The 21,798-nt window shown below is 38.3% G+C and overlaps 1 protein-coding gene and 1 gene segment (V, D, J or C); both read right to left on the reverse strand.

Moving 5' to 3' along the window:
• Positions 1–19,099, reverse strand: part of Tc2n (tandem C2 domains, nuclear) — a 52,456-nt gene extending 33,357 nt beyond the window's left edge. The window contains exons 1-5 of the mRNA XM_032908371.1: positions 18,935–19,099; positions 17,497–17,588; positions 9,439–9,514; positions 8,596–8,696; positions 6,210–6,326 (exon numbers count right to left, since the gene is read on the reverse strand). Coding sequence (XP_032764262.1) covers positions 6,210–6,326; positions 8,596–8,696; positions 9,439–9,514; positions 17,497–17,588; positions 18,935–19,010 — 462 coding nt within the window. The 5' untranslated portion in view covers positions 19,011–19,099. The remainder of the gene's footprint in view (positions 1–6,209; positions 6,327–8,595; positions 8,697–9,438; positions 9,515–17,496; positions 17,589–18,934) is intronic.
• LOC116905410 overlaps positions 1–21,798 on the reverse strand; it is a 978,601-nt gene that overhangs the window by 166,063 nt on the left and 790,740 nt on the right. Inside the window, 1 exon segment of the C gene segment in view lies at positions 2,174–2,194. Coding sequence covers positions 2,174–2,194 — 21 coding nt within the window.

A 21,798-nucleotide genomic window follows, 5' to 3' on the forward strand; every position in this document is an offset into this window, starting at 1 on the left:
CAAGATTTGCATTTAAAATCACATTTTACGATGATGATCTACGACTTTAATAAGGATATAAATAACTAAGTTAAAGAAATGCAGGACAACATGAATAAACAAATAGAAGTCCATAAAGAGGAAACACAAAAATTCCTTAAAGATTAACTTAAAAGAATTACAGGGAAACACAAACAGATGAAGGAAATGGACAAAACCATCCAGGAACTAAAAATGGAAATAGAAAAAAGACAGAAAGCACAAAGAGAGACAACCTTGGAGACAGAAAACCTAGAGAAGAGATCAGGAATCATAGACACAAGCATCACCAATGGAATACAAGAGATAGAAGAGAGAATCTCAGGAGCAGAAGATTCCATAAAAACCATCGACAAAACTGTCAAAGATAATGTAAAATGGAAAAGGCTACTGGTCCAAAACATACAGGAAATCCAGGACTAAATGAGAAGATCAAACCTAAGGATAATAGATATAGAAGAGAGTGAGGACTCCCAACTCAAAGGACCAGTAAATATCTTCAACAAAATCATAGACGAAAACTTCTCTAACCTAAAGAAAGAGATGCCCATAAACATACCAGAAGCCTACAGAACTCCAAATAGATTGGACCAGAAAAGAAACTCATCCCGTCACACAATAGTCAAAACAACAAATGCACAAAACAAAAAAAAATATTAAAAGTGGTAAGGGAAAAATGTCAAGTAACATAAAGGCAGACCTACCAGAATTACACCAGACTTCTCACCAGAGACTATGAAAGTCAGATGATCCTGGACAGATGTCATACAGACCCTAAGAGAACACAAATGCCAGACCAGGTTACTGTATCCAGCAAAACTCTCAATTAACATAGATGGAGAAACCAAGATATTCCATGACAAAACGAAATTTACACGATGTATTTCTACAAATACAGTCTGACTAAGGATTATAAATGGTAAAGCCCAACATAAGGAGGCAAGCTACACCCTAGAAAAAGCAAGAAACTAATCACCTTGGCAACAAAACAAAGAGAGGAAAAGCACATAATCTCGCCTGCACATACAAAGATAACAGGAATCAACAATCACTATTTCTTAATATCTCTCAACATCAATGGACTCGATTTGCCAATAAAAAGACACAGATTAACAAACTGGATACGCAATGAGGAACATTTTGCTGCCTACAGGAAACACACCTCAGAGAAAAAGACAGATACTCCCTCAAAGTAAAAGGCTGGAAAACAACTTTCCAAGCAAATGGTCTGCAGAAGCAAGCTGGAGTAGCCATTCTAATATCGAATAAAATCGATTTTCAACTAAAAGTCATCAAAAAAGATAAGGAAGGACACTTCATATTCATCAAAGGAAAAATTCACCAAGATGAACTCTCAATCCTAAATATATATGCTCCAAATACAAGGGCACCTACATAAAAGAAAACTTACTAAAGCTCAAAGAACACATTGCACCTACACAATAATAGTAAGTGATTTCAACACCCCACTATCATCAATGGACAGATCATGAAAAAAGAAATTAAAGGGAGATATAGACAGACTAAGAGAAGTCATGAACCAAATGGATTTAACAGATATTTATAGAACATTCTATCCTAAAACAAAAGGATATACCTTCTTCTCACCACTGCCCGGTACTTTCTCCAAAATTGACCATATAATCGGTCATAAAACAGGCCTCAACAGATACAGAATGATAGAAATAATCCCATGTGTCCTATCAGACCACGACGGGCTAAAGCTGATCTTCAATAACAATGAGGAAAGACCGCCCACATATACATGGAAGTTGAACAATGCTCTACTCAATGATCACCTGGTCAAGGAAAAAGTAAAGAAATTAAAGATTTCTTAGAATTTAATGAAAATGAAGGTACAACATACCCAAACTTATGGGACACAATGAAAGCTGGGATAAGGGGAAAACTCATAACTCTAAGTGCCTGCAGGAAGAAACAGGAGAGAGCAAATATATGAAGCTTGACAGCACACCTAAAACCTCTAGAAGAAAATGAAGAATATACACCCAGGAGTAGTAGAAGGCAGGAAATAATCAAACACAGAGGTGAAATCAATCGAGTAGAAACAAAAAGGACTACAAAGAATCAACAAAACCAAAAGTTGGTTCTTTGAGAAAATCAACAAGATAGATAAACTCTTAACCAGACTAACCAGAGGACACAGAGAGTGTGTCTAAGTTGACAAAATCAGAAGTGAAAAGGGAGACATAACTACAGAATCAGAGGAAATTCAAAATATCATCAGATCCTACTACAAAAGTCTATATTCAACAAAACTTGAAAATCTGCAGGAAATAGACAATTTCCTAGACAGATACCAGGTACCAAAGTTAAATCAGGAACAGATAAACCATTTAACAACCCCATAACTCCTAAAGAAATAGAAGCAGTCATTGAAGCTCTCCCAACCAAAAAGAGCCCAGGTCCAGACGGGTTTAGTGCAGAATTCTATCAAACCTTCATAGAAGACCTCATACCAATATTATCCAAACTATTCCACAAAATTGAAACAGATGGAGCGCTACTGAATTCCTTCTATGAAGCCACAATTACTCTTATACCTAAACCACACAAAGACCCAACAGAGAAAGAGAACTTCAGACCAATTTCCCTTATGAATATCAATGCAAAGATACTCAATAAAATTCTTGCAAATTGAATCCAAGAGCACATCAAAACAATCATCAATCATGATCAAGTAGGCTTCATTCCAGGGATGCAGGGATGGTTTAATATATGGAAAACCATCAACGCAATCCATTATATAAACAAAATGAAAGATAAAAACCACATGATCATTTTATTAGATGCTGAGAAAGCATTTGACAAAATTCAACACCCCTTCATAGTAAAAGTCCTGAAAAGAACAGGAATTCAAGGCCCATACCTAAACATACTAAAAGCCATGTAGCTAATATTAAAATAGATGGAGAGAAACTTGAAGCAACCCCACTAAAATCAGGGACTAAACAAGGCTGCCCACTCTTTCCCTACTTATTCAGTATAGTTCTCGAAGTCCTAGCCAAAGCATTCAGACAACAAAAGAAGATCAAAGGGATACAGATCAGAAAGGAAGAACTCAAAATATCACTATTTGCAAACAATATGATTGTATATTTAAGTGATTCCAAAAGTTCCACCAGAGAACTACTAAAGCCGATAAACACCTTCAGCAAAGTGGCTGGGTATAAAATTAACTCAAATAAATCAGTAGCCTTCGTCTACCCAAAAGAGAAACAAGCCAAGAAAGAAATTAGGGAAACGACACCCTTCATAATAGTCCCAAATAATATAAAATACCTTGGTGTGACTTTACCCAAGTAAGTGAAAGATCTGTATGATAAGAACTTCAAGCCTCTGAAGAAAGAAATTGAAGAAGACCTCAGAAGATGGAAAGATCTCCCATGCTCATGGATTGGCAGGATTAATATAGTAAAAATGGCCATTTTACCAAAAAGCAATCTACAGATTCAATGCAATCCCCATCAAAATACCAATCCAATTCTTCAAAGAGTTAGACAGAACAATTTGCAAATTCATCTGAATAACAAAAAACCCAGGATAGCTAAAACTATCCTCAACAATAAAAGGACTTCAGGGGGAATCACTATCCCTGAACTCAAGCAGTATTACAGAGCAATAGTGATAAAAACTGCATGGTATTGGTACAGAGACTGACAGGTAAACCAGTGGAATAGAATTGAAGACCCAGAAATGAACCCACACACCTATGGTCACTTGATTTTTGACAAAGGAGCCAAAACCATCCAATGGAAAAAAGATAGCAATTTCAGCAAATGGTGCTGGTTCAACTGGAGGTCAGCATTCAGAAGAATGTAGATCGATCCATTCTTATCACCCTGTACAAAGCTTAAGTCCAAGTGGATCAAGGACCTACACATCAAACCAGATACACACAAACTAATAGAACAAAAAGTGGGGAAGCATCTCGAACACATGGGCACTGAAGAAAATTTCCTGAACAAAACACCAATGGCCTATGCTTTAAGATCAAGAATCGACAAATGGGATTTCATGAAACTACAAAGCTTCTATAAGGCAAAGGACACTGTTGTTAAGACAAAACAGCAACCAACAGATTGGGAAAAGATCTTTACCAATCCTACAACTGATAGAGGGCTTATATCCAAAATATATAAAGAACTCACGAAGTTAGACCATAGGGAGACAAATAACCCTATTAAAAATTGAGGTTCAGAGCTAAACAAAGAATTCACAGATGTGGAATGCTGAATGGCTCAGAAGCACCTAAAGAAATGTTCAACATCTTTAGTCATAAGGGAAATGCAAATCAAAACAACCCTGAGATTTCACCTCACACCAGTGAGAATGGCTAAGATCAAAAACTCAGGTGACAGCAAATGCTGGCGAGGATGTGGAGAAAGAGAAACACTCCTGCATTGTTGGTGGGATTGCAGACTGTTACAACCATTCTGGAAATCAGTGTAGACGTTCCTCAGAAAACTGGACATTTAACTACCTGAGGACCCAGCTATACCTCTCTTGGGCATATACCCAAAAGATGCCCCAACGTATAACAAAGACACATGCTCCACTACATTCATAGCAGCCTTATTTATAATAGCCAGAAGCTGGAAAGAACCCAGATGCTCTTCAACAGAGGAATGGATACAGAAAATGTGGTACATCTACACAATGGAATATTACTCAGCTATCAAAAACAATGACTTTATGAAATTCCTAGGCAAATGGAAGGAACTGGAAAATATCTTCCTGAGTGAGGTAACCCAATCACAGAAAAACACACATGGTGTGCACTCATTGATAAGTGGATATTAGCCCAAATGCTTGAATTACCCTAGATGCATAGAACACATGAAACTCAAGACAGATGACTAAAATGTGAACGCTTCACTCCTTCTTTAAAAGGGGAAGAAGAATACCCTTGGGAGGGAATAGAGAGGCAAAGATTCAGAACAGAGGCAGAAGGAACACCCATTCAGAGCCTGCCCTACATGTGGCCCATACATATACAGCCATCCAATTAGACAAGATGGATGAAGCAAAGAAGTGCAGGCAGACAGGAGCCGGATGTAGATCTCTCCTGAGAGACACAGCCAGAATATGGCAAGTACATAGGTGAATGCCAGCAGCAAACCACTGAACTGAGAACGGGACCCCCGTTGAAAGATTCAGAGAAAGGAGTGAAAGAGCTTGAAGGGTCTTGAGACCCCATATGAACAACAATGCCAAGCAACCAGAGCTTCCAGGGACTAAGCCACTACCCAAAGACTATGCATGGACTGACCCTGGGCTCCAACCTCATAGGTAGCAATGAATGGCCTAGTAAGAGCACCAGTGGAAGGGGAAGCCCTTGGTCCTGCCCAAGACTGAACCCCCAGTGAACAGGACTGTTGGGGAGGGTGGTAATGGGGGGAAGGATGGGAGGAACACCCATATAGAAGGAGGGGAAGGGCTAGGGATGTTGGTCTGGAAACCGGAAAAGGAATAATTCAAACGTAAATAAAACAGGAAAGACAAAAAAAAAAAAAAAAAAAAAAAAAAGAATTACACCAGACTTCTCACCAGAGACTATGATAGACAGAAGATCCTGGACAGATGTCATACAGACCCTAAAAGAACACAAATGCCAGCACAAGTTACTGCATCCAGCAAAACTCTCAATTAACACAGATGGAGAAGCCAAGATATTCCATGACAAAACCAACTTTACACAATATCTTTCTACAAATCCAGCCCTACAAAGGATAATAAATGGAAAACTCTAACACAAGGAGGGAAATACACCCCAGAAGAACAACAATGCCAACCAACCAGTGCTCCCAGGGACTAAACCACTACCCAAAGACTGCACATGGACAGACCAATGGCTCCAGCTGCATAATTAGCAGAGAATGGCCTTTGTTGGGCACCAATGGAAGGAGAAGCCCTTGGTCCTGCCAATGTTGGACCCCCCAGTGTAGGGGAATGTCGAATATGGAGGAAGAGGGTGGATGGGGAGGGGAACATCTTTATAGAAGAAGGGGAGGGGGATGGGATCGGGGGCTTATGTCCTGGAAATTGGGAAGGGAATAACATTTGAAATGTAAATTAAAAAAATATCCAATAAAAGAAAAATAAAAATAAATTTAAAAACGTAACAAATAAGAGAAGTGTGAAAAATTTAAACACAAAGACCTACTTACATTGGAACCTTCTTTGGCTGAAGATTTGAAATGTATTGGTTTGGATAATGTTAAAATTCCTTTTATAGAAATTGTGGGAGTGTCTCCATAACTAGAGGGCCAGCTTATATCTCTGCACTTTAGAAAAATGAAAACATAAGTTAAGTTTTTACAAAAGACTCTGACAATACAAATATATAATATATTTATTGAATTAATAAGTTTTCTGAGGCAAGGTCTCTTTACAGAGTCCTAGTTGTTTTGGAATTCACAATGTAGACCAGGCTAGCCTTAGAGATCTACCTGCTTCGGCCTCCAGAGTGCTGTGATTAGAGGTATGAGCCACCATGCCCTACTGAGTTATTTTTAGTTAATTTTTTAATAAATTTTAGAATGCTAAAATTTTACACTCCATCCATATTAACATTTTGACATTTTCCTTCATGATATTTTCATATATACTTTGTCTTAGTTGATCACTCTTCCTCTATTCCTCTCCTGGTCATGTCTCTCATTTTTTCCCAATTGTCCCCTTCTAGCTTTCAAGTAACAACTATTACATTATCTTCCCTAACCCCCTTCCTTAAAAACTCTTTTCATAACAAATAATGAAAAATGAATACATAAAATCCATCTACTTTATGTTTCTCTTTCTAATTTCCTGAATTATGTACATATAAGTACAAATTTAAAATTAAAAGCAGGGTCAACATATGAAAGATAACATGTAATACTCTTATGAGTCTTACTTATCTCACTTGTTAATTTCCAGATCTATCCATTTTCCTGAAATATTCACAATTTAATTTATATAGCTAAATATAATTCCATTGTGTATATGTACCATATTTTCATTATCAATTCATATGTTATGGCCATCTAGACTGATTTAATTTTCTTCCATTATAGCTAGTAAAACAATAAACATGAATGTGCAAGTGAATCTGCAGTAAGGTTTATAGACCTTTGGGTATATGCTTAGGAATGGTGTCCTAAGGTTTATAGACCTTTGGGTATATGCTGAGGAATTGTGTCCTAAGGTTTATAGACTTTTGGGTCTATGCTAAGGAATGGTGTCCTACAGTAATTTTCTTTTTTGGGGGGGTGGGGGTGGGTTTGGGAGAGTCTGTTTCAAAGTTTGGTTGTGGTTTGTTCATTGTTTGGTTTTGGTTTTCTTTTGTTATTTAGACATTTCCACAATGATTTCCATAGTGGTTACACCAGTTTACATCCCCACAAAGGGTTCATTTACCTAACATCCTCATCAGTATTTGCTGTCATTTGTCTTTTGATGATAACCATTCTGACTTGGATAAGATAGGATCTCAAAGAAGTTTTAATTTGCATTTGCCTGATGGCTAAGGATACGAAACATTCTTTTTGTTAAAGTCTTTAATTTTAATACTTAGGTCAATATATATATATATATATACATATATATCTACATACAAACACATATATATTAAATATTGAATGAATTGTGTATGTATATATATACATATATATATATATTATTTGCCCAGTACATGTAGTTTTGATCAAGATATATACATAGAAACACATATCTACTCTCCATTATAAAGGATGTAGTATCAGAAGAAACCCACTACCAACTGATTGGCCACTCCAACCAGGGCAACAGAGGTAGAACTGCATCTCTCTGCTTCTACAAACCCAGTCCCTCCCCAGTATTATCTTAGAATATATTGTCCTTTTGTATTGTTCCTTTCAAGGGTTATCTGTTCAGTTCTTAGTTCATTTGCTTGGCAGTATGGGGGATTTTTGTTTCATGTTTTCAGTTCTTTATCTATTCTAGATATTAACTCCTTGTCTAAAGAATAACTAGCAAAGATTTTCTCCCATTTTGTAGGCTGTCCATTAACTCTGCTGATAGTTTCCTTGCTGTTCAGAAATTGTTAAATTTCATGAAATTTGGGGTTGGGGATTTAGCTCAGCAGTAGAGTGCTTGCCTAGCGAGCACAAGGCCCTAGGTTCGGTCCCCAGCTCTGAAAAAAAGAAAAGAAAAAAAATTTCATGAAATTTGTTAATCTCTAGGTTAGAAAGCCTTTTAATTTCCTGTACTTTAGAGTTCTAATTATAACTTTTTTTTTCACCTATGCCTGTATCTTGAAGTGCTTTCCCTGTTTTCTTCTAGCAGTTTCAGTGTTAAACACTTTATTAAACACTCTTTTCTACAAATATAATAGAATCCTGAATTTTGAATATAGCTACTGACCCTTTTTCAGAAGGAAGCCACACTAGATACTTGTAGGTTATAAGATATAACTTAATTGAATGAATATAAATGAATGAATATAAAATAAATGAATAATTTTTATATTCAACTATATAAAAATATAAACATTCAATTTTATAATAAAAATCAGCATTAACTATGCTAATTTACCTGCAAAATTGTGATCCAAATCTGCTCTGCTGAAGAATTATAAAACAATTTCACATTCAATCTCCCCAAGTCTCGTTCATCTCCTGACAGGGTAATTGTATCTGAATTATAAAGAACATGAAATAAAAACTCAAGGCAACCTTTTTATCTAAATAACCTTTGATTTAAACCAATTTTAAGAGCACAAATAAAAGAAATGTTTTGGATTTTTGAGATAAGATCTTACTATGTCCCTGGCTGTCCTAGAACTCACTCTATAGACAAGGCTGGCCTTGAACTCACAGAGATCTGCCTGCCTCTCACTCCTGAGTACTGAAATTAAAGAAATGTGCCACCATTCCGGGCAAAAATTGATTCTTTTTTAAGTTTCCAATGTAGTAAGATAAAGATCATACTTTTGTGTTTTTTAGTAAAGTATTAGAAATAAAATACTCTAAGAATGCATATAGTTTAGGAATGTAACAGAATTGCAATGTGAGGAATTAAGTTAAAACTCTGCAAAGAGAACTTATCAGGTCTATGTACTTCTGAAAGTTCCTTAATCCATGTACTTTAAATCATAAATAAAAGATATATAACAGTTTACTTTGAAAAATATATTTATTATGCAAATAAGAAATACCCAAGTTAATAAAGATGGAGAAAAATATATTTATTTCTGCATGAACACTAAGCCATGGGCAATTTGATCTCAAGTTGTGATAATACTGTCAACATTGGTAAAATAAGCAGCACACAAAATATATTGCACACTTTTTTCTTTATCCAATTATAACACTGGCAAGCTATTACTAAGTAGAAATAACCTGCTAAACAGCATAAATAGGATACTGCATTCCTTACCCAGGCTTCTGTTACTGCCCTGAGAATTTTTTCTTGAAGAAGAACTACTAGGCACACTGGAAAATGAGTCATGTCTCTGCAATAACAATAACAATAATAACAATATACTTCAGTCAGAAACTGAATATCAAACTTTCAAAACTTCCAGACTCATGCCCCAATAAACACCATGACATCAAACTCCAGGTTAGTCACTTTGTCAGTGTTATTGGTCTGAATTTCCCATGCTTGTAGGAGAGACACAAACTTGTAGCGTGTATTGAGAAATACCTTAGTAGGTAACATTAGAAAACCTTTAGTATTTTGGGTTTGGTCTTAATTTCTGTATTACATACATTACTGGAAATGTTCAATAACCTATTAAAGTGTAAAAAAGTATTGTCATAGCATAATCTCTCTAGACCAGGAGCATCTGCTTTGTGCAAGCCATACAAATAAAAATTCAGAGACCATCAGAGAAGTACTGAAACAAAAATTCTAAGGATGAATGAAGCCTTGACCATTCGTATTTAACAAAAATATAAAACAATTCAATGAGTGTAAAAAAACATGCTAATTAATATGAAGCATTAGTTGGGGTACACTGTGTGAAGGTGTGTCTCTGTATATACAATTGTTAATTCTGTACTAGCAGAGAGCTAATGGCCCATCACAGGGCTCCATTTTGTAAATATTCATTCTTCCTTACCTACCTAAGGCATTCTAGAATTGTATCTGATTGGCTTCAATAAAGATCTGATGGCCAATAGCTGGACAGGAAGTGGAAAGTGGATCTTCTGGGCAGAGAGACTCTGGGAGAAGAAATCAGAGGTGGAGGTACCAGCTGACATGGAGGGAGACAGATGGACAAGAGCTGGGCAGAGAAGTACACCTGTCTATGTGGTGGGATTATAGTGCCAAGATTAGTCTGAATAGAGTACTCTGTAGACTGCTCAGCAAAAGGCTTAGGCTTTAAAATATTAATCAGCCTCTGTGTCCTTATTTATATTGCTGGTGGGTCTGAGGTAGCCCTGCTATGAGAATTAAGTATTTAAAAATTAAATGATAGAGTTATTAGGGCTAATTGGTAATGACTGCACATTTTATAAAACATGCCTTCAACACTAACTTAAAAAGAAATCTATAAGTATATATAAAAAGATGTTCAGTGTATTCTTACTCTGTTTTACAGGAGGAGAGATGACTTGTCTTCAAACTTTTCTTTTCTCTAGCGCTATTTACCTTTTTGATGCTGTTCATACATAGTTTTATTACTATGTGGCCCAGGCTGACCTCATATTCTTAACTGATCCTCCTGCTTCAGCTTTCTAAATGCTGGGATTACAAATGCAAGGAATCATTTCTGATCTATTTCCTAATTTCAAATACAACTTAGCTAAACTAAAACCAAAACATTTAATCTATCAAAGGATGCTATATTGGTTTTAATAAAACTTAAAGTCCCAAATCCCATGGGGAATAGATCCGAAAACCCAGGAGTGCAGACATCCAGAGACCGCAGGACAGACTGCCACCTCTGCACTCCTCTGCCCACATCCCTGGTCCAAGGGGAAACTGCACAGTACCTCTAGACACAAGGATATAGGAACAGACAGCTGCTGGTACCCGTGGTTCTTTCTAGTCTGCGCCCAGGACCGAACTGATCCGGCCAAACAGCTCCCTGCACCCAAGTCCCATTGGTGAGAGAGCTGGACCCTCAGAAGTATAGATACTCCTGAGAAGTCAGAGGAGACTACCCTCTGCCCTCATTCCAGACCCAAGAGGGAATCGCCTAGTGTCAACTGTGCCCCCTGAGTGCAAGGACTTAGGAGCAATCAGGGACAGGGCCTTTGATTCCTGCCCATGTCTAGACCTGGAAGACAGTCTCCAGGAGCACCAACACACCTGAAAACAGAGCACCTGTTCTCAGAAAAGGCTGAAAGAAAACAGGAAAACAGTTCTACAGGAGTGCTGACACAGAGGCCTAAAGCAGGATCAAGTCACTCTCAGAAACAGCAAGAAAGCAAACACCAGAGACAACCCAATAGCTAGAGGCAAGCACAGGAACCTATGCAACAGAAACCAAGACTACTTGGCATCTTCAGAACCCAGTTCTATCACCAAAGAAAATACTGAATATCTAAAAACACCAGAGAAGCAAGATTTAGATTTAAAATCAATTTTTTTAATAATGATGGAAGAATTTAAGAAAGACATAGAGAACTCCCTTAAAGAAATGCAGGAACACACAGTAAACAAGTAGAAGCCCTTAAAGAGGAAACACAAAAATCCCTGAAAGAATTGCAGGAAAACAATCAAACGGTGAATGAATTGAAAATGGAAATAGAAACAATAAAAAAGCACAAAGGGAGACAACCCTGGATATAGAAAGCCTAAGGCAGAGACAAGGAGTAGTAGATATAAGCTTCCCCAACAGAATACAAGAGACAGAAGAAAGAATCTCAGGGGCAGATGATTCCATAGAAAACATCGACACAACTGTCAAAGATAATATAAGATGCAAAAAGCTCCTAGCCCAAAACATACAGGAAATCCAAGACACAATGAGAAGATCAAACCTAAGGATAATAGGTATAGAATGAAGGGAAGATTCCCAACTTAAAGGGTCAGTAAATATATTCAACAAAATTATAGAAGAAAACTTCCCTAACCTAAAGAAAGAAATGCCCATAAGCATACAAGAAGATTACAGAACTCCAAACAGATGGGACCAGAAGAGAAATTCCCCCCATCACATAATAGTTAAAACACCAAATGCACAAAACAAAGAATATTAAAAGCAATGAGAGGAAAAGGTCAAGTGGCATATAAAGGTAGACCTATAAGAATTACACCAGACCTTTCACCAGATACTATAAAAGCCAGAAGATCCTGGACAGATGTCATACAGACCCTAAAAGAACAAATGACAGCACAAGTTACTGTATCCAGCAAAACTCTCAATTAAGATAGATGAAGAAACCAAGATATTCCAAGACAAAACCAAATTTACACAATATCTTTCTACAAATCCAGTCCTACAAAGGATAATAATAGATGGAAAATTCCAACACAAGGAGAGAAACTATACCATACAGAGAGCAAGAATATAATTTCCTTGCAATGAAAACAAAAGAGAGACAAACAAACATAATTCCACCTCTAACAACAAAAATACCAGGAAGCAACAATCACTGTTCCTTAATCTCTATCAACATCAACGGACTGAATTCACCAATAAAAAGACATAGACTAACAGTCTGGATATGTAAAGAGGAGCCAGCATTTTGCTGCCTACAGAAAACACACCTCAGAGACAAAGACAGACACTACCTCAGAGTAAATGGCTGGAAAAAAATTTTCCAAGCAAATAACCCGAAGAAACAAGCTGGAGTTGCCATTCTAGTATCAAATAAAATTGACTTTGAACCAAAAGTCATTAAAAAAAGATAAGGAAGGACAATTCATTTTCATCAAAGGAAAAATCCACCAAGATGAACTCTCAATACTAAATATCTCTGCTCCAAATGCAAGGGCACCTGTATACATAACAGAAACCTTACTAAAGCTCAAAGCACACATTGCACCTCACACAATAATAGTAGGAGATTTCAACATACCACTCTCATCAATGGACAGATCATTGAAACAGAGGTTAAACAAAGACATAGAGAAACTAACGAAGTTATGAACCAAATGGATTTAACAGATATTTATAGAACATTCCATCCTAAATCAAAAGGATATACCTTCTTCTCAGCACCTTATGGAATATTCTCCAAAACTGATCATATAATCAGTCACAAAACAGGTCTCAACAGATACAGGAAGATAGAAATAATCCCATGCATCCTATCAGATCACCACACTCTAAGACTGATCTTCAATAACAACAATAATGACAGAAAGCCCATATATACATGGAAGTTGAACAATGCTCTACTCAATGATAACCTGGTCAAGAAAGAAATAAAGAAAGAAACTAAAGACTTCTTACAATTGAATACAAATGAAGATACATTCTCAAACTTATGGGACACAATGAAAGCAGTACTAAGAGGAAAACTCATAGCCTTGAGTGCCTGCAAAAAGAAACAGGAGAAAGCATATGTCAGCAGCTTGACAGCACACCTAAAATATCTAGAACAAAAAGAAGCAAATATACCCAAGAGGAGTAGAAGGCAGGAAATAATCAAACACAGGGCTGAAATCAACCAAGTAGAAATGAAAAAGGACTATAGAAAGAATCAACAAAACCAGGAGCTGGTTCTTTGAGAAAATCAACAAGATAGATAAACTCTTAGCCAGACTAACCAGAGGACACAGAGTGCGTATCCAAATTAACAAAATCAGAAATGAAAAGGGAGACATAACAACAGAATCTGAAGAAATTAAAAAAAAAAAATCAGATCCTCCTACAAAAGCCTATATTCAACAAAACTGGAAAATCTGGAGGAAATTGACAATTTCCTAGACAGATACCAGGTACCAAAGTTAAATCAGGAACAGATAAACCATCTAAACAACCCCTAACTCCTAAAGAAATAGAAGCAGTCATTAAAAGTTTCCCAACCAAAAAGACCTCAGATCCAGATGGGTTCAGTGCAGAATTCTATCAGACCTTCATAGAAGACTTCATACCAATACTGTCCAAATTATTCCACAAAATTGAACCAGACGGACCACTACCTAATCCTTCTATGAAGCCAAAATTACTCTTCTAGAAAAACGACAAAAAGACCCAACAAAGGAGGAGAACTTCAGATCGGTGGAATAGAATTGAAGACCCAGAAATGAACCCACACACCTATGGTCACTTGATTTTTGACAAAGGAGCCAAAACCATCCAATGGAAAAAAGATAGCATTTTCAACAAATGGTGCTGGTTCAACTGGAGGTCAGTATGTAGAAAAATGCAGATTGATCCAAACTTATCACCCTGTACAAAGATTAAGTCCAAGTGGATCAAGGACCTCCACATCAAACCAGATACACTCAAACTAATAGAAGAAAAAGTGGGGAAGAATCTCAAACACATGGGCAGTAGAGAAAATTTCCTGAATAAAACACCAATGGCTTATGCTCTAAGATCAAGAATCGACAAATGGGCTCTCTCCTCCAGCCGAGCAAGATGCCCAAAGGAAAGAAGGCCAAGGGGAAGAAGGTGGCCCCGGCCCCTGCCGTAATCAAGAAACAAGAGGCCAAAAAGGTGGTCAATCCTTTGTTTGAGAAAAACCTAAGAACTTCGGCATTGGGCAGGACATCCAGCCAAAAGAGATCTCACACGCTTCGTCAAATGGCCCCGCTACATCAGGCTGCAGCAGCAAAGAGCCATCCTCTATAAGCGGCTCAAAGTACCTCCTGCCATTAACCAGTTCACCCAGGCCCTGGACAGGCAAACAGCGACTCAGCTGCTTAAGCTTGCCCACAAGTACAGGCCAGAGGCAAAGCAGGAGAAGCAGCAGAGGCTGCTGGCCTGCGCTGAGAAGAAAGCTGCTGGCAAAGGGGACGCCCCAACTAAGAGACCACCTGTCCTCCGAGCAGAGGTCAATACAGTCACCCCTTTGGTGGAGAACAAGAAGGCTCAGCTGGTGGTGATTGCCCATGATGTAGACCCCATTGAGCTGGTGGTTTTCCTGCCTGCCCTGTGTTGAAAGATGGGGGTGCCCTACTGCATCATCAAGGGGAAGGCCAGGCTGGGGCGCCTGGTCCACAGGAAGATGTGCACCACTGTTGCCTTCACACAGGTGAACTCGGAAGACAAGGGTGCTCTGGCTAAGCTGGTGGAAGCTATTAGGACCAATTATAATGACAGATGTGACGAGATCCACCGACACTGGGGAGGCAATGTCCTGGGTCCTAAGTCTGTGGCTCGCATTGCCGAGCTGGAAAAGGCAAAGGCTAAAGAACTCGCCACTAAGCTGGGTTAAATGTACACTTAAGTTTTCTGTACATAAATATAATTACAAAGTTAAAAAAAAAAGAATTGACAAATGGGATCTCATAAAACTGCAAAGCTTCTGTAAGGCAAAAGACACTGTTGTTAGGACAAAATGGCAACCAACAGATTGGGGAAAGATCTTTATCAATCCTGCAACTGATAGAGGGCTTATATCCAAAATATACCAAGAACTCACAAAGTTAGACTGCAGGGAGACAAATAACCCTATTAAAAAATGGGGTTCAGAGCTAAACAAACAATTCACAGCTGGGCTGGAGAGATGGCTCAGCAGTTAAGAGCACCCGACTACTATTTCAGAGGTCCTGAGTTCAATTCCTAGCAACCACATGGTGGCTCACAACCATCTGTAAAGAGATCCAATGCCCTCTTCTGGTGTATCTGAAGACAGCTACAGTGTACTTATATATAATAAATGAATAAATCTTTAAAAAAAAAAAAGAATTCACAGCTAAGGAATGCTGAATGGCTGAGAAACACCTAAAGAAATGTTCAACATTTTTAGTCATAAGGGAAATGCAAATCAAAACAACCCTGAGATTCCACCTCACACCAGTCACAATGGCTAAGATCAAAAACTCAGGAGACAGCAGATGCTGGCGAGGATGTGGAGAAAGAGGAACACTCCTCCACTGTTGGTGGGATTGCAGACTGGTACAACCATTCTGGAAATCAGTCTGGAGGTTCCTCAGAAAATTGGACATTGAACTACCTGAGGACCCAGCTATACCTCTCTTGGGCATATACCCAAACGATGCCCCAACATATAACAAAGACTCCACTATGTTCATAGCAGCCTTATTTATAATAGCCAGAAGCTAGAAGGAACTCAGATGCCCTTCAATAGAATGGATACAGAAAATGTGGTACATCTACACAATGGAATACTACTCAGCTATCAAAAACAATGATTTCATGAAATTCATAGGCAAATGGAATGAACTAGAAAATATCATCCTGAGTGAGGTTACTCAATCACAGAAAAACACACTTGGTTTGCACTCATTGATAAGTGGATATTAGCCAAAAAGCTCAAATTACCCAAGATGCAATCCACAGGCCACAAGAAGCTCAAGAAGAAGGATGACCAAAATGCAAATGCCCCCACTCCTTCTTAAAAAGGGGGAAATATCCATAGGAGGGGATATTCAAGCAAAGTTTAGAGCAGCGACTCAAGGAATGGCTATTCAGAGCATTGCCCACATGTGGCCCATATATATACAGCCACCAAAACTAGATAGGATTGATGAAGCTAAAAAACACATGCTGTGAAAGGGACCGGATATTGATCTCTTCTGACAGATACATCCAGAGCACGTCCAATACAGTGGTTAATGCTAACAGCAAACCACTGAACTTAGAACAGGACCCCCTGGGGGAATTAGAGGAAGTTTTAAAAGAGTTGAAAGAGCTTGCAACCCCATAAAAATAACAACGCCAACCAACCAGAGCTTCCATGGACTAAACCACTACCAAAAGACTATATGTGGACTGACCCAGGGCTCCAACTGCATGTGTAGCAGAGAATAACCTTGTTGGGGGCACCAGTGGAAGGCAAAGCCCTTGGTCCTGCCAAAGTTGGACCCCCAGTCCAGGCGAATATGGGGGAGAAGGGACAGTAAGAGGAATGGATGGGGGGAATACCCGTATGGGGGAGGGGGAAGGGATGAGGGCTTATGAACAGGAAACCAGGAAAGTGAATATATTTGAAATGCAAGTAAAGAAATATATCTAATATAAATAAATAAATAAAACTTAGAGTCTTACACCTCAATAGAAATACTAATTCTTAATAACTGACTATGTTCAAAAAGCAAAGTTAAATAAGTACTTATAACTATATAATTTCAAATCCCAACCGCCTCCAGATACTTTAGTGCACATCAGTTAAGACATACAAAATTATGCAAAATGAAAGAAATATAATGTCTTTTATTAATCACTGAAAATTTCCTAAGCTAATGAATATAGGAAATGACAAGTATTTACTCTTCAGATATTATAATACACATAATCATGTGTATTACATGTGATTCCTAAAGCAATTTACACAGTTCTAATTAAACAGCTCACATATAATGAAGTTATAATTATTTTTTGATGTTATATAATTGTTATACCTGGATGAATCGCTGAGATGAAGTTGTAAGATCTAGCATAGATTTGCTTAGCCCAGGAGAACCAGGAAGTTTACTGGTCCTTAAATCACAAACTACAAAAGGACAAGAAAAAAAGGTTTTTTTAGTAATAAAAATGAAACAGTGGGAATTTGTCATTTATATTATATACAAATTTACATTAAAAGAAATTAAGATAAAATCTAAAAATTCAATTATTTTAATCTTTAAGGCAGAAGTCTATAGCAATCAAACAATAAATTTTCATATCCATATTAAATATTAATCATGTTTTTCTTTATATTCCCCAATCCCTAATCCATAAAAAATAAGTTAATAGGATGTAAGTACTCTTTGATAAATGTAATTCAATTCAACTACTATTATATGAGCATATATAACATTATAACATTTCAATACTGAATCTCATGTGTTCTTTTATTTCTAGTTCTCCTCCCAAACTGCAAAATGTTTTTAAAATAGGAACCCTACACACTAAGTGTACATTCTAGCACAGTCCTAGAGCATGCACCTAATAAAATTTTTTTTTTATTTTCAGGGACACTGATACACGCATGCATATAGACTTGTAGAACCTGAAAACCTGAGAATTTTATGAATCCAAGATACATATGATAGATAGTTCATATAATTGGTATAGTCAAATATAAACTAAAACTTCTAGCTATTTTCTATTCTCTTTGTGTGTACTTTCAATTATGAGTTCTAAAATTCATTTACCTGATTTCATTTACCTGATAATATCATAAATATCTGCTGTAAAATGTATTAAGTATATAACAAAAATGTAGGTAAAATAATCTGTAATAAAAACTTTTAAGAAGGAAAAAAGAAATGGAATTTGGAACTATCAGCAGACATAATGCATTATCTGTCCATCTTTTTTCTTTTCTATTGGTTATTTTATTTATTTACATTTCAAATGTTGCCCCCTTTCCCGGATTCCCCACCGCAAACCTCTTCTCCCACCCTCCTTCCCTTTGCCTCTAGGAGGGTGATCCCCCACCCACCCACCCACTCCTTCTCACAACTCTAGCATCCCCCTACACTGGGGCATCAAGTCTCCACAGAACTAAAAGTCTTCCCTCCCACTGATGCCAGGTAAGTCAATCCTCTGCTACATATGCAGCTGGAGCTAAAGGTCCCTCCAGGTATACCCTTCAGTTGGTGGTTGTTTTAGTTATGGTTTCACTGCTGTGAACAGATACCATAACCAAGACAACTCTTATAAGGACAACATTTATAACTAATTATAGCAACAGAAATAAGTCATAACACATATCTCATATTTGTGAAGACTGCTTTGCTCTTATTTTAAAATTGTTCTCATAATAACTATTTCTACTATGGTCTTAGATTCAATGTCTAAATAAGTTTTAAAAAATAAACTCAGAGGAAATGTACAAAAATGTTTTCTTACCAGATCCATATAACGTTTTCGTTTCACAATGAGGAAGAAAGCGCCTACTTAAATCAGGTGAAAAGTGTTGATACATATAGCATGGATTATACACATCGTAGATGGATCCATGGTAGAATGAATTACAAAGTTCTGTCTTTTGATCTCCAAAAGATGCTCTGGCAGATCCTGAAAGCAAGTGTTTCGATAAGCCAACAGTTGATATACTGAAGGGAAAGGTTAAAAATACTTTGTCATAAATGATATTAAAGTACATGCCTTAACCAAATAGAATTCTAACTTCATGATGTATGAAAAGAATGAGCCAAGTGTCCTGCTCTTAAGACAGCCTGGCAAATGGTTAATAATTTTCTTTGCCCTATAGACAATTCTGTAATTCATGGCCTGAATTTCCTATTATATTTCTTCTTATATGTATAATATCTTTTAAATTAAATTAGTTTTAGATACTCTTTTAAGAAAACAAGATTTCCGAACCTTGCTGATCCCAGCCCACAGCTCCCTGCTCACAAACCCCATGCGAGAGAGAGCTCACAGCCCAGACAGGTGGGCACTCCTGAGATTGCAGAGCAGGAGAGACCACCAATACTGCCCACCCCTGCCCACATCCCTGGCCCAAGAGGAAACTGTATTGGGCCTCTGGGAACAGGAAGATAGGGGCACTCAAGGGGCAGGTCCCCTGCAGTCCAGACACCGCCTGGATCTGAAGGGACCCAGTCAACAGCTCCCTGCACCCAAATCCTGTGGGAAGGAGAGCTAAACCTTCAGAGGGGCAGACACAACTGGGAAGCCAGAAGAGACTACACTCTGTCCACATTTATGACTCCAGAGGAAAACACCTAACGCCATCTGAGACCCCAGTGCACTGGGGCCCTGGGAAAAGGTCAGGCAGGCCCTTCTGGTTGCCGCCCTCATGTAGAGCTCAAAAGCAGCCCCCCAGAAGCAACTTTAGCCCCGGGACCAGAGGTAAGACCAACTTTTCTGCTGCAACTGACCTGCCTGGTGGACTCAAGACACACAGAGGCAAGATTCCTCTGGGACCAGACACTTCCAGTTTTTAGTTGGAACCCGAAACTCAATGATACTGGCCCACAGCTCCCGCCTCCCAAAGCCCTTGGGAGAGAGATCTCACTGCTCAGACAGGTGGGCACTCCTGAGACTGCAGAATGGGAGAGAACACCAATACTACCCACCCCTGCCCACATCCCTGGCCCAAGAGGAAACTGTATCGGGCCTCTGGGAACAGGAAGATAGGGGCACTCAAGCGGCAGGTACCTGCAGTCCAGAAACTGTCCAAATCTGAAGGGACTGGGTCAAAGCTCCCTCCACCCAAATCCTGGGAGAGGGAGAGCTAAACCTTCAGAGGGACAGACACGCCTCGGAAGCCAGAAGAGACTACACTCTGCCACATTTCTGACTCCAGAGGAAAACAGCTAATGCCATCTGGGACCCCAGTGCACAGGGGCCTGGGAAAAGGCGGTGCAGGCCCTTCTGGGGTTAGACAGAACAATTTGCAAATTTATCTGGAATAACAAAAAACCCAGGATAGCTAAATCTATCCTCAACAATAAAAGGACTTCTGGCAGAATCACTATCCCTGAACTCAAGCAGTATTACAGAGCAATAGTGATAAAAACTGCATGGTATTGGTACAGAGACAGACAAATAGACCAATGGAATAGAATTGAAGACCCAGAAATGAACCCACACACTTATGGTCACTTGATTTTTGACAAAGGAGCCAAAACCATCAAATGGAAAAAAGATAGCATTTTCAGCAAATGGTGCTGGTTCAACTGGAGGTCAACATGTAGAAGAATGCAGATCAATCCATGCTTATCACCCTGTACAAAGATTAAGTCCAAGTGGATCAAGGACCTACACATCAAACCAGATACACTCAAACTAATAGAAGAAAAAGTGGGGAAGCAGCTCGAACACATGGGCACTGGAGAAAATTTCCTGAACAAAACACCAATGGCTTATGCTCTAAGATCAAGAATCGACAAATGGGATCTCGTTAAACTACAAAGCTTCTATAAGGCAAAGGACACTGTGGTTAGGACAAAACGGAAACCAACAGATTGGGAAAAGATCTTTACCAATCCTACAACTGATAGAGGGCTTATATCCAAAATACACAAAGAACTCAAGAAGTTAGACCACAGGGAGACAAATAACCCTTTTAAAAGATGGGGTTCAGAGCTAAACAAAGAATTCACAGCTGAGGAATGCGGAATGGCTGAGAAACACCTAAAGAAATGTTCAACATCTTTAGTCATAAGGGAAATGCAAATCAAAACAACCCTGAGATTTCATCTCACACCAGTGAGAATGGCTAAGATCAAAAACTCAGGTGACAGGAGATGCTGGTGAGGATCTGGAGAAAGAGGAACACTCCTCCATTGTTGGTGGGATTGCAGACTGGTACAACCATTCTGGAAATCAGTCTGGAGGTTCCTCAGAAAATTGGACATTGAACTACCTGAGGACCCAGATATACCTCTCTTGGGCATATACCCCAACATATAACAAAGACACATGCTCCACTACATTCATAGCAGCCTTATTTATAATAGCCAGAAGCTGGAAAGAACCCAGATGCCCTTCAACAGAGGAATGGATACAGAAAATGTGGTACATCTACACAATGGAATATTACTCAGCTATCAAAAACAATGACTTTATGAAATTCATAGGCAAATGGAGGGAACTGGAAAATATCATCCTGAGTGAGGTAACCCAATCACAGATAAACACACATGGTATGCACTCATTGATAAGTGGCCATTAGCCCAAATGCTTGAATTACCCTAGATGCACAGAACACATGAAACTCAAGACGGATGATTAAACTGTGAATG

The sequence above is a fragment of the Rattus rattus genome, chromosome 7 (genome assembly GCF_011064425.1).
Source record: "Rattus rattus isolate New Zealand chromosome 7, Rrattus_CSIRO_v1, whole genome shotgun sequence".
NCBI classification, from domain to species: Eukaryota; Metazoa; Chordata; class Mammalia; order Rodentia; family Muridae; genus Rattus; species Rattus rattus.